Source organism: Mytilus galloprovincialis, chromosome 6 (assembly GCF_965363235.1).
Source record: "Mytilus galloprovincialis chromosome 6, xbMytGall1.hap1.1, whole genome shotgun sequence".
In the NCBI taxonomy this organism is placed as follows: Eukaryota; Metazoa; Mollusca; class Bivalvia; order Mytilida; family Mytilidae; genus Mytilus; species Mytilus galloprovincialis.
In genome coordinates this window covers 28,907,347-28,923,289 of record NC_134843.1, presented here as the reverse complement: position 1 = coordinate 28,923,289, position 15,943 = coordinate 28,907,347, and the positions used below count along the sequence as shown (strand labels likewise).

The following is a 15,943-nucleotide window of genomic DNA, read 5'->3' as shown; positions in this document are numbered from 1 at the left end:
AAAATTTCAACTCAATGTTTATAAACATTAACGGAAGGTTGGGATTGATTTTTGGGGTTATGGTTCCAAATGTTTAGGAATGATTGGCCAAAAAAAGGGGCCCAAATAAGCATTTTTGTAGTTTTCAGTCAATAAGTGTTTAAGTGTACACATCTCTTTAAAATTATATCACAAGTTTCCATACTACAAAAAGATGGTTATTGAAGGTTATAGCTCAAATCATATAGCAATTAGGGGCAAAACCAAGGTTTTTTTTCTGGTTGAAGGACAATTTAAAAGCAGTACGAGGGAGGAAGTCCAATTAAAATTAAAGAAAACTGTTATATATATACTAGTCAACAAAAGAAACGATACACGACTTTGAAATAAAATTTATCAAAAAGTTTTCAATATAAAACAAAATGAGATACACTATTTTAAAAAGCTTTCATTTGAAATGTATGCACATGTGATAATGAAAATCAAAACTTGTCGGAAAGTATCTAAATTCCGTGTAAATGATCATGGGGTGCAAATTAGTTTTGCGGAAAGTTGAATAAAAAATCGACACATAATTTTCTAAGTACTAAATGAAATTTCAAATTTGTTTAAAAATATTCAATATGCTAATCAAGTTATGTTCATGTTTTAACTAATGGGTTGAAATATTGTTTTTTTCAAATTTTTTGGAAAAAAAGTGTATTTTGAAATCTCAAAAAATGCAAAAAGATTTTTTTTTTGGTCTCAAATCAATGCTTTAGATATGAAAACAACACACAGTAAATTTGGAACCTTTCGGAATAGTTTTAAGATTATTACCGCTTTTTGAATATCACTTTACACATACTCTCTATGGTAAATCAGTTGATAATGTATACATTTTAACGATTTCTCATGGGGCCGAACTTTGCTTAACAAATAAACGAAGAAAATGTATGATTTTTAAAAACAAATTGATGGCAAACACTGTCTTTACCTTCAAATGAGAGGTTGGCACCATTATTTGGAACTTCTGTTTTTAAAATTGTCGTTTTATGTAAATTTTGTAACAAAAAAAAAATCGCGAAAAAACTTCACGAAAGCAAAAAAAAATTTTTTTTTTTAAACGGATTTATATTTCCATTATGATTTAGTATTACTACCTTCAATATTGGTCCAATGAGCGGAAAACTTTATCTTTAATTTGAGAAAAAGTCTTGTATCGTTTCTTTTGTTGACTAGTATATGTTTGATTACTTGCCTCCTTTACACTGATTGAAAATTTTGTATTACGAAATGATGATTGTTTTGAGATGAGTAGCTGTAAATTTATTCTTAGAAGTTACTTTTAATTGATATTAATTTTAACCATGACTGTATGTCGTTTTATATTTTAATAATTTATGATGTATTTAAATGAGTAGTTATTGTTGCCAACTCCATTAGAAATTTGAATTGAGATTATTTTTGGAATAAGGGAAAGGGTGAGGTAAAACAAATGGGGGAGGGGGTAACATTTTCTCATTTCAGATTTTAGAATTTAAAAAGAATTTTTTTTCAAATGTTTTTTTGAGGGGATTAATATTCAACAGCATAGTGTATAAAAAAAATTTATGTTCATTAGACCACATTCATTCTGTGTCAGAGACCTTTGCTGTGTCAACTTTTTAATCACAATCCAATTTCAGAACTGTATCAAGTTTAAATGTTTTGTCCATACTTACCACAACTGTTCAGGATTTGACCTCTACGGTCTTTTAAAGCTGCGCCCTACAGAGCATCTGGTTAGACTATAAAAGGCATCTTTAATGTCCAGTCTAGAAAAAGAGGCAGTTTTGTTTAACTAATTCTATAGCTGACTTGAAAGTTTCCATTTTAAAATGTTTATGCTCTAAATGTTCATTTAAATTACTTAAATTGAGTCTGAGATCCATCAGGTTTAGGTCTAATAAATATGTGTGATACAATTTCCCCAAATTGATGGTTAGTTAGATCACACTTTTAGTCAACAAATTTGATAGCAGATCATCAATGATGAGTTGCTCAGTGTCAAACAGTTTGAAATTTGTCCTGTTATAAAATTGGCAGGTATATTTTCAAGACAATGTAATTCATTAACCATAAAAGTACTTACATTATCTTGTGTAACTAGTGTTTCTTGTTGCCCAGATTTCCCTTGCCTTTTCTTGTTTTTTCTGTCCTTCTCGGTTCATCTGGGCTCGTTTGGCCAAAAAAGAACGTTTAAAGCCACTGCAATAACCACTGTTAAAACCATTGCTCTTATCATTGTCCCTGTTTGATTTCTCTGGCTCTCTAGTTTTTTCTTTGCCAAAAACCTTTAACAGATCCAATCTTTTTCCCGAGTTTGACACTATCATCAATTTCTTTTATTCTTTTTTTAGTCCTTCATTCTTTTTTTTTAGGTCTCCCTGTTCATCAAATTGTACTTCTTGTCAAGTGCTTGAGTCAGTAATCTTTTTGGCTGACTAGACATGTCTCTGTGTGCATACAGTAACATATTCATAGGTGCCAATTCAAAATTGTCTTCAGATTCATCTGTTGAACTTTTCAAACAGCAAAACCAGAGGAATCATCCCATTTTCTAAATATCCTGGCGTTCTCTAAAAATTACGATCCAAGTCCTTCAAACGTTTGTCAGTTTCTTTCGAAGTCCATAATACTTTATTGACCTTAGGCACTTCCAAATAATCACAATTATCAGGTCTTACATATTTTTCCAATAGCTCTTGTACCTCTTTACTCCTATGGTCTACCGTAGACTGGGATCCTTGGTTTACGATTTTCACTATTTCCTCATGAACAGAAAGGCCCTAATTTTGGCTTTTTGGAAAGAACACTTTCTACTCTTTTGATCTTGTCAAACTTTGTCGGTGCAATTTCCACTTTTCTATGTTTACTCTTTGGTTCTCCTTCCTCATCTTCATTTGACGATTCAAAATCTCCTACGGATTTTTCTTTCTGGCCAAAAACAAGCATTTTTCTAGTTTCCAGATAATAACTTGTGTTTAAGTGTATGGATCTCTCTGAAATTGCACTACAAAGTTTCCATACTACAAAGGAAAGGCAGGTATCGAGTTTGTGGGTAATTACTCCTAGGGGGGATTCAAAAAGTTTTAGGGGTTCCTATTTTTTTAAGGGGTTCAATTTTTTTTTCTCAAAATTTTTATAAAGTTTCAAGAAGAAATCTTAAATTGCACAGTATTGCGCAATAGTTTTGTGATATCTTGATATTTGTTTTGTGACAAAAATTCCTCTGCCATTATCGTGTAAAAACACGTGCCCTCGCTTTTGCAGAAATTGATAACAAAGAAATTATCTGTAATATGTTATTTTTAACCGTATTCCCAAGATATCTAGTTCCTAAAATCACATACAGTCCTTGGATGGTGTAAACTTCCCATTAACACCATACGCCATTACACCATACACCATACACCCTTACACCATACACCTTGTACCATTACACCATACACGTTACACCTTTGCACCATACACCTTACACATTACACCATGCACTATTCCCCATTCTATCTTCACGATCCGAAATTACATATAATGCAATTAAATTTCAAATATTAAGATTATTATTGTTGTTTATGTTTACAATTCGAAAATATAAAATAACAAGAACTTCGTTTTCAACCAATGAAATGTCGTACACCATCATTCACACCATTTCCGATAGCACGTTACACAATCACATCATTCCTCAAACACCATTACACAATTCCTCTTACACCATACACCATAGCACCATACACCTTACTCCATTACACCATATGACATACACCATTACACCATACACGTTGTTTTTTTTATAAAGTTTACACCATACAAGGGTTGTATATCCCAAATTAAATTCAATTTCCTGAAACTTCACAGAATTAAAACCATAATTCGAATAGATTTTTCCCACAAAATAAAAATCTAATTTGATTATGAAAGGATCAACCTCGTTCTGATTTGTGTCACGTGATCAATTATTCACTCATGTGATTCTGGGTAGATTGGAATTATTAAATACATTTTTGGTCATATATTGGTATCACGTTGTCGTCGTCGTCGTCGTCTTCAGCGTTTTCTGAAGACGGATGATTTCCGGATAATAACTTTAGTATAAGTGAATAAAAATCAATAAAATATTAACACAAGGTTGATAACCACTAAAGGCAGGTTGGGATTGATTTAAGTGTGTTTTGTTCCCTACAGTTTAGAAAAAGGGACCAAAAAGGGGGACAAATAAGCATTTTTCTTGGTTTTCACACAATAACTTTAGTATAAGTAAATAGAAATCAATGAAATTTCAACACAAGGTTTATGACCAAAAAAGGAAGGTTGGGATTAATTTTGGGAATTTTTGTCCCAACAGTTTATGAATTAATTTTGGTCACAACAGTTTAGGAATTAGGGGCCAAAAAGGATCCCAAATAAGTTTTGATCTTGGTTTTCACACAATAACTTAAATACTGTACAATAAACTCAGTAAAAGATAAGATGAAATATTTGTATGCAGATGACAAAAATAATGTTATGAAAAACAAATGTGAATATCAGTTTTCAAAGAATGGAGTATTTTTGATAGATAACTTAATTAGTTAAGTACACACATGTATATTACTTTACACGTTCATAGTATACATGTAATAAATGAAAATGCTGTATTTACTATACTGAAGTAGTATTCAATGTCTAGATAAATTGTATCGAAAACTCACCACTATTCTATCTCACTCTCTTTCTTTCGCTCTTTCTCTTTTTTTCTCTCTCTCTCTCTTTGGTGCTCAGACTGCTTTACTCTCTGTCTTACATTGTATATTTGAAAAAAACAAATTGCTTCCTAATAGAAAGATGTATCCATTAGATAGTATCAACAGATTTATATATTATATATTGCTACTCTATTTGTGTACCATGCTGTAAATTGGAAATTATAAATAAAAATAATAAATGAGGCGGAGGAAGTTATGTTTGTTGTTTCTTTAATTTCTAGTTCTTGAGGATATATTAATGGAACCCAATCAGAAAAGTTTGGATTGTTAATGGAAAGAACATCATCAATATATCTGATTGCGAAATGAAATGACTTGGATTCTTCGATCTTCTTGTTTTTGACTAGTGTCTGAAGGAACTCCGAGTTATATGAAAAAAAGACGAGGTCAGCATAGAGGCACACAATTCGTTCCCATAGGAATGCCGACAATTTGTTGTAAAAGTCTTCCTCCAAATTCAACAAATAAGTTGTCAATAAGAAAATCCAGCGCACTGATAAATTATTCCTCTGTGTAGCATTTTTTACCGTTTGTTCAGTCCCTCAGTCCCATGATACAAAAGAGAGGGAATGGAAGATCTAGTTAACAGGAAGTAAATCCAGAGATATAAACAAAATCATGGAATAAAACCCGCCGTGAAAAGTTAAGACAAGTAAACTACCAGGATCCGTAAAACAAAAAGGGGGAACGAGGGGAAGGACTCATCATTTGCAATAAGCATGAACTAACCGAAGGCATGGAGACACATATCGAGCATGAAAAGAATAATCAGAATCTAAACGGGCAACCAAAAATATTATTGAGAACTGAGTTACTATTTTAAAGAAAAATTAACCCATACAATTATTACAGATGCATTGTCTGAATAATGGGCTGTCTGAATAAAGAGCTGTCATAATAATGGTAAACGGACAAAAGGGATGTCACCTTTGTAACTGACACCTGATGAAAAAAAGGGGGGGTCAATATTCCTCTACACTTGAATTCCTTTGGTTTTTTTAAACTAAATTCATTGTAAAAAATGTAAAAAGTTAGTCACTAAATGAGTTTGTAAGTTTTGCTTTTATACTTTTTTTCTTCCACCTCAGATTTATCGTCTCTTTGATAAGTATGTGAAATTCTGTTAATTCTGTTTGAATGATAGAACAACTCATATTAACACTTTCATTATGCCCATATAAATAAAACTGAGATGATATTACCATTCAGAAAATACAAATTAATGTTTCAGCCAATATACCATCAAGTGTCAGCTTAGAAAATGTTGGGTTGGACAAGCAATTAAATGGTATAGAGGGACAAAATCTGATAATAAGATGTTCTGTAGTAGGTGGAGACCCTGCACCTGATGTGAAGTTACTGATATCACAATCTGTTGTTACAGTAGCTAAGTACTCCGTACAGTATACATTATCATCTGTAATCAGATCTTATGATGATCAGAATGTACAGTGTTTGGCAGGATATGAAGAGATTCATTACTATCCATTAAATGATTCAGCAAGATTTTATAAATGATAAGAAAATCTAAAACTAATCCAAAAAAACATATTGGTTTTAAGAAAAATTATTACTTTTGGAAAAAATGACAAATTCAGTTATAGGCATGATATTTCGTCTTGTTCTTGTTCTTGTTCTTGTTCTTCTTGTTTTTCTTCTTCTTGTTCTTCTCGTTCTTGTTCTTCTTGTTGTTGTTTTTTTTCTTCTAGTCAAATTTCTTATATAGATGACTGAATGGTGTATTTGTCTAGGAATTGGTTTTTGGAATTGTAAACAATTTTTTTTAAGTTTTTCATTATCTGCTCTTTTCCATAGGTGTGAAAATTGAATATTTCTTGATCTAGTAATTTTAACATGGTCGCTCACTCCTAAGTTACTAAATGTGAACCTTCAAGTTGGATCTGACAGTAAACTTTAACCAAAGAAAAAAATTGTTACATAAAATGTGTATAACAATTCACAATCTGTGTGTTGGTCATCCAATAGCAGGTGTAAGTTATGGTTAGTTTTTTGTTACATATCAACTTGAAACTTTGTACTCATATTCTTTCTAAATCAGTGAACTGTTTAATGTTTACTTGAATAAGGATTTTGTCCAAAAATACATGACGCACTAAAAATGAAAAAAAGATAGTGAAAGCATGGCATAGAGCATAACGGACACATATATTTCAATATTATTTTCAGTAAAGCCGTATCATCCTAGATTCAGCTCTGATTCAGTTAACACAGAGGAGAATAAACCACTGGTAATATCATGTACATCAACTGGAAGCCGTCCAAAAGCTTCAATATACTGGTTACTTGGAGATGGTAAAACTAATATTACAGCAAATGTAACACAATTATCACCATCTCATGATCCAACAACCGACACATATAGTGTAACATCTACATTAACATACAGTATGGATAGAATATATAATGGTCAATACATGATTTGTGGATCAAGAAATGAAGCCACATTGGAACAAGGACGTGGTGTTGAGACTTCTAAAACACTTAATATTACATGTAAGTTAAGAACCATATTTTAAGTCTTTTGTAGATTACAAAAATGTTTAGTAGAAGACAGTATATTGTTTGTTCATAAAAACCTCAGTGGCGATTAGATTACTTATGCCTTGTTTGTGGTTAAGATTTTTCATAAACTTAAAATAAAATTTCAATGTCATGTAGTATATAGATGCATCTCTGATTGGCGGATTTTAACTGAGGCTTCTCCTATTAATAACTAGTATGTCATTGTTCATTGACTTTGATCAAATTGATAACGCATGAAGTCAAACTTCCTAGAATAGCCTTGGATTTCTTCGCATCTCAACGACTGAACAAAGTTTAGTATTTTCAAAAAAATATAATTAAGCATCATTGGGGATAATGTAATTAACAAAATGATCATCTGACGTAGTAAAATAGGACTCATAAGGTTATTAGTTCTAACATAATTAGTTATTTGGAATTCTATAACAAGGTAGTTTGCCCAAATGAAGATATGTGCAATCAAAAAGACCACAGAAACCACTGGACTAGTGACCATATAACCCTTTGACTTATTTTTGATAAAAGCAGTCTTCAAAGTCTTATTGACAATTAATATACACTAAATTGCATCCAATACCACAAGACTTATATCTGTTCCGGACCATATGAGTATTTGGACCATACGCGTATGGTCATGACCATATGCGTATACTCATATGGTCGGACCATATGAGTATAATACTCGTTTGGTTATTAACGGGCCGGACCATATGAGTATTTGGACCATATAGGTATATTTATTTTTCCAAATTACATTATAAACGTTTCAATAATACAAGAACTTTATCTAAAAAAAACAGTGATGGTTTAAAACATGACAATTTTTTAATTTTATAATAAAAAAAACTACGTAAAAATTTAATATTGATGCCATAGTTAGTTTTCATCGCTAGTTACATTAGTGCATGTAGGCTTGAATGGCATTCACTTCCACACGGTATCATAGCTTTTTTGCATTTGCAAGTTTTGTGCACGATCTTTTTCATTTACACATTTTGTTTGCGAGTGAAAAACAAGCCTTTTTTGCAGCTGCGTACAGTGATACCGAGGTCTTTGGCAATTCTGATGTCTACAGTGTTTTTAAGAAGCTCTAGATCTCAAATATCGTAAAATGATTGACTGCAATACACCATCTTCACAACACAACTTAAATAAACTAATAGTATGCTACTTTCCAGTGACTTCTTATGTAACAGTTCATTAAGAAATTTTTGGAATTTAATTTTTTAGTCGACATATTGCCATTTACTCGTAATAACAAATCGGTTATGACCATCGGTAATGACCATCGGTATAAAATGTGTTTACTTTAAATTTGACAATTAAGTAAAATTAACAATGTGAAACTTCTTATTTTTATTTAGCTTATCTTTTTATTATAATATAACGATAAAATTACCTATATGATAGCGTTTTTTGAATGAACGGTCATACCATATGAAGAGTTTAGAAGTATTAAAAGTAAACTGTAACAGAGTGTTAATTACCCCGACCATACGCGTATGGTCGGACCATATGAGTATATACCCATATGGTCATGACCATACGCGTATGGTCCAAATACTCATATGGTCCGGAACATATCCATATAACTTTTTGTAAATATTTTGGTTAAAAGATTTTTTTTTTAATACTTGTACTTGAAGAAAGTCTTTTGGAGAAATACTACTCTAAACTAAATGGAAACTAAAATGAACCCCATAGTTGTTGTGACGTCATTCTATTGTTGTATCTGTTCTTTATTTCAGTGATTGGACAATCATTTCTCTATAAGAAACCATAATCCTACCTTTAACTGTCCAATATTTTTAAGAATAGCCCTACTGTTTCCTAAAAATATTGGAGAACTGAAGGTAGCATAATTGATTCTTACATGTAGCTGATAGTTAAAAAAAACGGAAGAAAAAAATCAATCAATAACATTTACCACAATCGTATTGTGTCAAGAATTGTATCAACAACCATAAACACGACCTTTGTACACAGTGCGAAACCAAGAACTAACTTCGTGAACTAGGGGGTCACAATAGTTTTTATATTTTTCAAGTATCGGCGTTGAATTACAAGATTTTCTATTGCTAATATTAATGATTGAACGTGCATTTATAATGCAGCACTTCACCGATCAACGACGGCGAATATGAGAAACAGAACTATATGTTAAACAATTCAATCTTTTGTCCGATTCACACTTTGTTCGTAGTTGTCTTTTTTAAACGTGGGTGCTAGACTAATCATATCTTAAGATATTACAAAACTAAATAATTTAAATAAGATTTAGACAATTTTGAATTGTTTTTAATAAATTTGAGCATAGAACCTTTTCTGGCATTAAATTGAATGAAAAATGGGGATTAATACATGTGTTTTTACTATATGTAACATCAAAATACTAAATCAATTGATTATGTCCAATGTACTTTCCCAACAGTTTCTGACACTTCACTTTAGTTTAGATAACAGAGGTAACATTAATTGAGGGCAACTGTTTTGTTACGCACAGAAAAAATAGTGTACACCCGCAACCATTCCTTGTTATGAAAGAAAAAACAAAGCTTTTTTTTGCAAAGGGAAAAGAGACAAAACTATGTTTTATATCATAAAAAAACACACAAGGGTCATAAATATACAAACAAACGGGAAAAGAGCAACACGACATCGAATGACCCCCCCTAGAAAGGGGGATACATAGGTGGTACCGATTATGTAAACAATAATCGTCTCTTGCAAAACACACGCAGAGATGAATTGTGGTGAACGAGGAAGAAAAGAGGAGTCTGCTACATACTATCATACGGGAAAATTGTGAATATATGTTTTCATGAATGGTAGGTGAAAAGGTCTGATCGATTTATAGATCGTTGGACATTTCATGACGATGAATTAAGATTGATTAATTGTTGGTTGATTAACGTCCAGTGGCAAATATTTCATGAATATTTAGAACGAGAACAAGTTCATAATAAATACAATAGGTAGGTCTTGTCATAATAGAGGCCATAAGGGATGATGGTCTGGGAAATTTCGACTGTCACTGGAAAATGAGGGTATTATGACCAGGTTGTTGGTCACCTCTGTCATATTAGTTAGTTTATGGGGGAAACTAGCGGTAGTTGAGATAAAGTCCAAGTAGCTGGAAAGTTTACATATTTATTTCTAATCCATATATTTCAAATATTAAAACCTAACTAAATAACAACCTAAAAACAAATTCAAAAGACTGATTGACATACGGAAAATTAACCAATCAAATATCTTTTTAAATTATATTAATTCGCGTTTTGCCGAAAGCGGGGATTACGAATTAGAAACATGCTTCGTATAAGTTTGTCAAGAATGGCTTTCGGCAGTTTTCACTTAGTGTCAAATTATCTATGTTCTTGGTTACAGAACCTTTTATCTTAAAAACGGATATAAATCTTCGATAATTAATCTGAATGAAAGGATTATAGTTCAGTGTAAAATACAAGTAACTTTTGAATAGCGTAAAAGACAATAAACTAATAAATTATTAAAACACAATAAGGACTCGGAATAATAATAAAATGCTAATATTATAAAAACATTCAAAATCATAAATGTGACCTTTGAACGAACAATTGTCGGGTCATATTACCCCGTCGCTCCTTATCTGATACTCCCGTATCAGCATGTGTAAATTATTAACGAATACTATTTCAATATGCACACAGGAAATATTAAAAAAAATTATTTACATTATTTACAAGCGCGCTATTACGAACATTTGTTGTCTTAACTTTTCTCTCTCAAAATTTCTTAAAAGTAATTAAATCCAATTGTGTCTAAATACCAACACAAATAAATCACGAATCAATATGTATAACAGTCTGTAATATTTGCCACCATGCAAATAACAAATTGACACTGTGTCTCTCTCTCACAGAAATTCGATACTTGAATATATATGGGAATATAAAATAAATCAGTAATATATATATAAACATTATCATTGCATTAAGTCATTGTTTTTTTCAAATAAATCTGTTTTCATCACCAACTCTATTTTCACCTGGAATGAACTCTATGAATATCCCGGAGATTCTCTCCAATCTAAACTTTGTTACTACATATATATTTTAAGTTTCAGGAACATTTGTCCGAACTATTTCTGTAGCACTATATGCATTTTTATATACACATCTTTGTTATATATTGAATACATCTTGTTGAATGTAAACATTTATCAAAATGTCGCTTATACCTGATATCTTTTTTTTTAACAAAAACGCAAAGTGTAGATCATTTCGATACTTGAAAAGGCATTATATGGAATATCTCAATACTGATTGTAAATTTTAAAATATAAATTTGCACGTAAATAAAATCTCAACATACTCATCTAAAAGTCTTATGAATTTGGCTAGGGATACAAAATGCTGGTAAGAAATAAAGGGGGGGGGATCAAACTGTTGAACTTCAAATTGTGAATATTAAAAATTAGAACATAAGAACGAAATAAGTATAAAAATCAAGTGTAAAAATCTTTCTGATTGTAAACATTCTGTGTGTTTTAAAACTAAACAGGTTCTGATGGAAATTTTAAGACACTCTTTTGTCTGAATAAAGAAGTTCCTTTTTATACTCTAATATATGCGAATGAACTTGTGTCGTGGTGTTGTTTGGAAAAAAAATGCATGTTTTGAAATAAAATAAAAGTTTAACAATGGTTTCTTTAAATGCAAATAGCAGTTAAAAAAGAGTTTTCAAGGTTTTTGTCGTTTCAGCATAGGATCGTCACTCCTATATTGAAACTCCTTTGAACACGACTTGGGTGACGAATCCAAGTCATGATCGAAAGGGGTCGAAAGAAATGCCAAAAGTTTGGTACGATTGTACCCGTTATACCATTGTTAGAACATGAAAATAACACCAATTTTGTAAAAATTGCAGTTATTTGATGTATGAACTGTCACTGATGTTTGTCTAATAATACGACCATTAACTTGTGTAAAAAAAAACTAGGTCCAAATTTACGACAAACATACTATGACAACCCAATATAAATTTAAATGTTGTTATACTATTAACATTACTGTTTGAGGGTAAAAAAATTGAAAAACTGAAGTACTTGATTATGTAAATATCTATCCAATTGCGATGTAAAAAAACGAGCTTGTACATTGTATGCAAGTTTGCTATTTAACTTGAAAATGATTTGTAAGTGTAATGTCTAATTCTACAGAAGAAAAAGGGGGTTCATTTCTATCTCTCTGTTTTACGTGCTTTTATACGTTTAGCCTGATCCATACTAACTTTAAATTCGTGTCTTAATTCTGGAGGAATATTTTCCTCCGGTTCCCATGAATTACTTGTGCTACCGAAACCTAACCATTTTATGTAATAATGCATTTTATTGTTTATACGTTTTGCTTTTACTATCCGTTCTACTAGATACAGATCTGAATCATCGTTCTTTCGGTCATCATTTGTGTGCCGTTGTACCTGGGTATCGTTTTGTGAAGGGTCATTTGAGTCTGGCTGTGTATCCGTTTGAACAATTTCATCGTCATCCTCAGCAATTTCCTCTTCATTGTCATCATCGTCTGACATTTCGTCGTCAGTTGGAACATCTACATTGTTTGTAGGCCTGTCTTGTGGGTCGTAAAACTTCTTGAGTCTGTTGACGTTGATAAGTCCTTTAATTGGTACATCATCAGAACAGCGCCGGAGTCTATAGTACGTGCTTTTACCCTTTACTTCGGTTATGTAATACGGGCCTTGCCATTTATTACAAAGTTTTCGGGATAACCCAACTTCCGTTTTCTTAGTATCTAGCCATACTTTATCACGAATGTTGTAAGAAATTTCTCTTGCTCTTTTATCATGCTGTGCTTTGTACTTCTTTTGTGCTTCGAGTGCATTTTCTCGCGCTATTGCTCTAGCTAAAACTAAGTGTTCATGTAACTTGTCTATATACTGCTTAGCGACTGGTCCGACTTTGGAGGGTTCTGTTAAAACTGTGTCAATAGGCGTTCTGCATTCTCTTCCAAATACGAGGAAATACGGAGTGTACTGTGTCGATTCAGTGCATACTGACGTGTTCATAGCATGAGCAATACTTGGTAATTTGTCTGGCCAATTTAACTGGTTGGCATCAATGCATGTGCGAAGTTGTTCAACTATTGTCTTGTTATTCCGTTCGCATGTACTGTTTGTTTGGGGTCTGTAACTACTGGTATTTATCTTTTGGATTTCGAAGATATTGCAAACCTCCTTCAATATATTCGACATGAAGTTTTGTCCTTTGTCTGTCAGGATTGCATCAGGCGCTGAATAACGGCATATCCACTGGTTATAAAATAGGTCAGCTACATCTTTCGCGCCTGTATTTTTCATAGGAAGTATTTCCATAAATTTTGTGAATGAATCGACTATTAGTAGAACGTGTGTGTAGTCGCCGGAACTTTTTCGAAATGGTCCTAAGATGTCCATGTGTACTCTTCTAAATACGTCCAGCACAGGCAGTGGTTGCAGTGGTGTCGAGCGCTTATGGGCGTCAGGTTTAGCTCTTTGACACTGCATACACGTCTGTACGTACTGTTGAATGTCATTGTACATACCAGGCCAATAGTATTTATATCGTATTGTATGGTAAGTACGTTCAATGCCATTGTGTCCACCGAGTAAGCTGTCATGGTATGACTTTAGGATATCGTCTCTTAGGGTTAATGGTACTGCCAATCGTTTAACTATCCTATCTGCTCTGTGACCTTTTTCTTTCGGGTAGTATAAATGAAATAATACGTCCTCGTCTATGATATAATCTTGTGATTCAATAACCGTTTTTCTCGCTTGTCTGGTCTTGTCGGGTAGTTCTTTATCCAATATAAATTTAATGACATCTTTAAAATGTTCATCTGTCCGTTGATCATTTACTATTTTTTCTTTTGGACTTGTGGTTATTTCGCAAATGGACGCATATGGGTCTAACTCGATGAAAGTGGCTTCTGTTTGTGTTGACGATTCAACTGTAGCTGTTGTAATAGTCGCTATTTCGGTATCGTATGGTCTTCTACTTAACGCATCAGCGTTACCATTAGCCGTTCCCTTTTTGTGAATTATTTCATAATCGTAGCTTTGTAGAAACATAGCCCATCTTGCAAGTCGGCCTGTGATTTTATCCTTCGTGAGCTTCTGGGTGTGTATAAGTGCTTCATGATCTGTATATATTCTGAATTTTCGGCTAGCCAAATAAACATGATATTGTTTAACTCTTTCAACCAAAGCTAAATATGCAAGATCCCTGATAGTTCTTTTCGGCTCCTCGTAATGATCGTCCACCATAAGCAATGACTTGTTCTCTGCCTTTATGATCTTTTTGTCCAAGTATGTAACCAATAGCGATCTGTGAAGCGTCCGAGTAGAGTATAAAATCTTTTGAAAAGTCTGGAAACGCGAGTATTGGAGATGATATTAAAAGTTTCTTTATCTCCTCGAAAGACTGTTGGCAGCTCTTGTCCCAAATAAATTTAGCTCCTTTTACAAACTGTCTATGCAACGGGTTAGCAATTTTAGAAAAACCTTTAACGAACTTCCTGTAGTAATTTGCAGGTCCTAAAAATGCTCTGACATCTGTTGTATTTTGGGGGACAGGAAATGTTTTTACTGCATCTGTCTTGGTTGTATCAACAGCAATCCCATCTTTTAATAAAACGTGGCCTAAAAACTTTACTTCTTTTGCAGCGAAAGTACATTTTGTAGGTTTAAGTTTTAGATTGGTTTCCCGTAGCTTTTGAAATAGAATCGTAAGGTGTTGCAGATGATCTTCAAATGTTCTTGAAAAAACGAGTACATCATCCATGTAGACTAGTGCATTTTTCCAGTTAATACCGCGTAGGGCTTCTGACATTACAAGCTGAAAAGTATGAGGGCTGTTAGAAAGGCCGAATGGTATTCGATTGAATTCAAAGACTCCTTCGTGACATGTGAATGTGGTTTTATGTTTAGTCTTCGGATCTCACTTGGAATCCATTGAACATATCGACGGTACTATAGAATTTCGCCTTCGCCTTGCCTAACATATCAACAATATCGTCCATTTAAACAATCGGGTGCACTTTTTTAGTAGTCAAAATATTCAGGAGACGAAAATCAACTCAAAACCTATACTCTGGCGTGTTGGGTGTTGACGATGCTGACTTTGGACTCTTCGTTTGGACTAAACAAATGGGACTCGCCCATTCACTTTGTGACGGTTCTATGATATCGTATTTTAACATCTCTTTTACATGTTTGCTGGCTTCTCCTTTAACGGCTGGTGATTGCCTGTAGAACCGTTGTCTTACAGGTTGCGCGTCGCCTGTTTCAATACGATGGGGATGGAGATCTGTACAACCAAGTTCGGATAAATTCATAGCAAAAACGTCCCTATTTGTACCTAACATCACCATTAGTTTTTGTTTTTGTTCTGTTGTTAAATCAGAGTCAGTAAAATTGAAATTTAAACGTTTAGCTATTTCGACGTACTTTGCTTCATTATTTTTATTTTGTGTACCCTTATCTATTGAGTTTATTTCTATTGTGTTATCGGTGATTTCACTTGAAATCGAGTTTTCTATAATTTCACTGAACTTGCCTATTTTTGTATGTTTCGATAACCGTACTTTGACATTTGTAGGATTAAGAACTTG

The 15,943-nt window shown here is 32.8% G+C and overlaps 2 protein-coding genes across 2 annotated transcripts in view; both read left to right on the top strand.

The window, feature by feature from the left end:
* LOC143079319 (uncharacterized) overlaps nt 1-15,943 on the top strand; it is a 239,632-nt gene that overhangs the window by 187,073 nt on the left and 36,616 nt on the right. The window lies entirely within an intron of this gene.
* LOC143078476 (nephrin-like) overlaps nt 1-15,943 on the top strand; it is a 206,446-nt gene that overhangs the window by 184,204 nt on the left and 6,299 nt on the right. The window contains exons 11-12 of the mRNA XM_076253335.1: nt 5,980-6,201; nt 6,936-7,262. Of these exons, the coding sequence (XP_076109450.1) occupies nt 5,980-6,201; nt 6,936-7,262 (549 nt within the window). The remainder of the gene's footprint in view (nt 1-5,979; nt 6,202-6,935; nt 7,263-15,943) is intronic.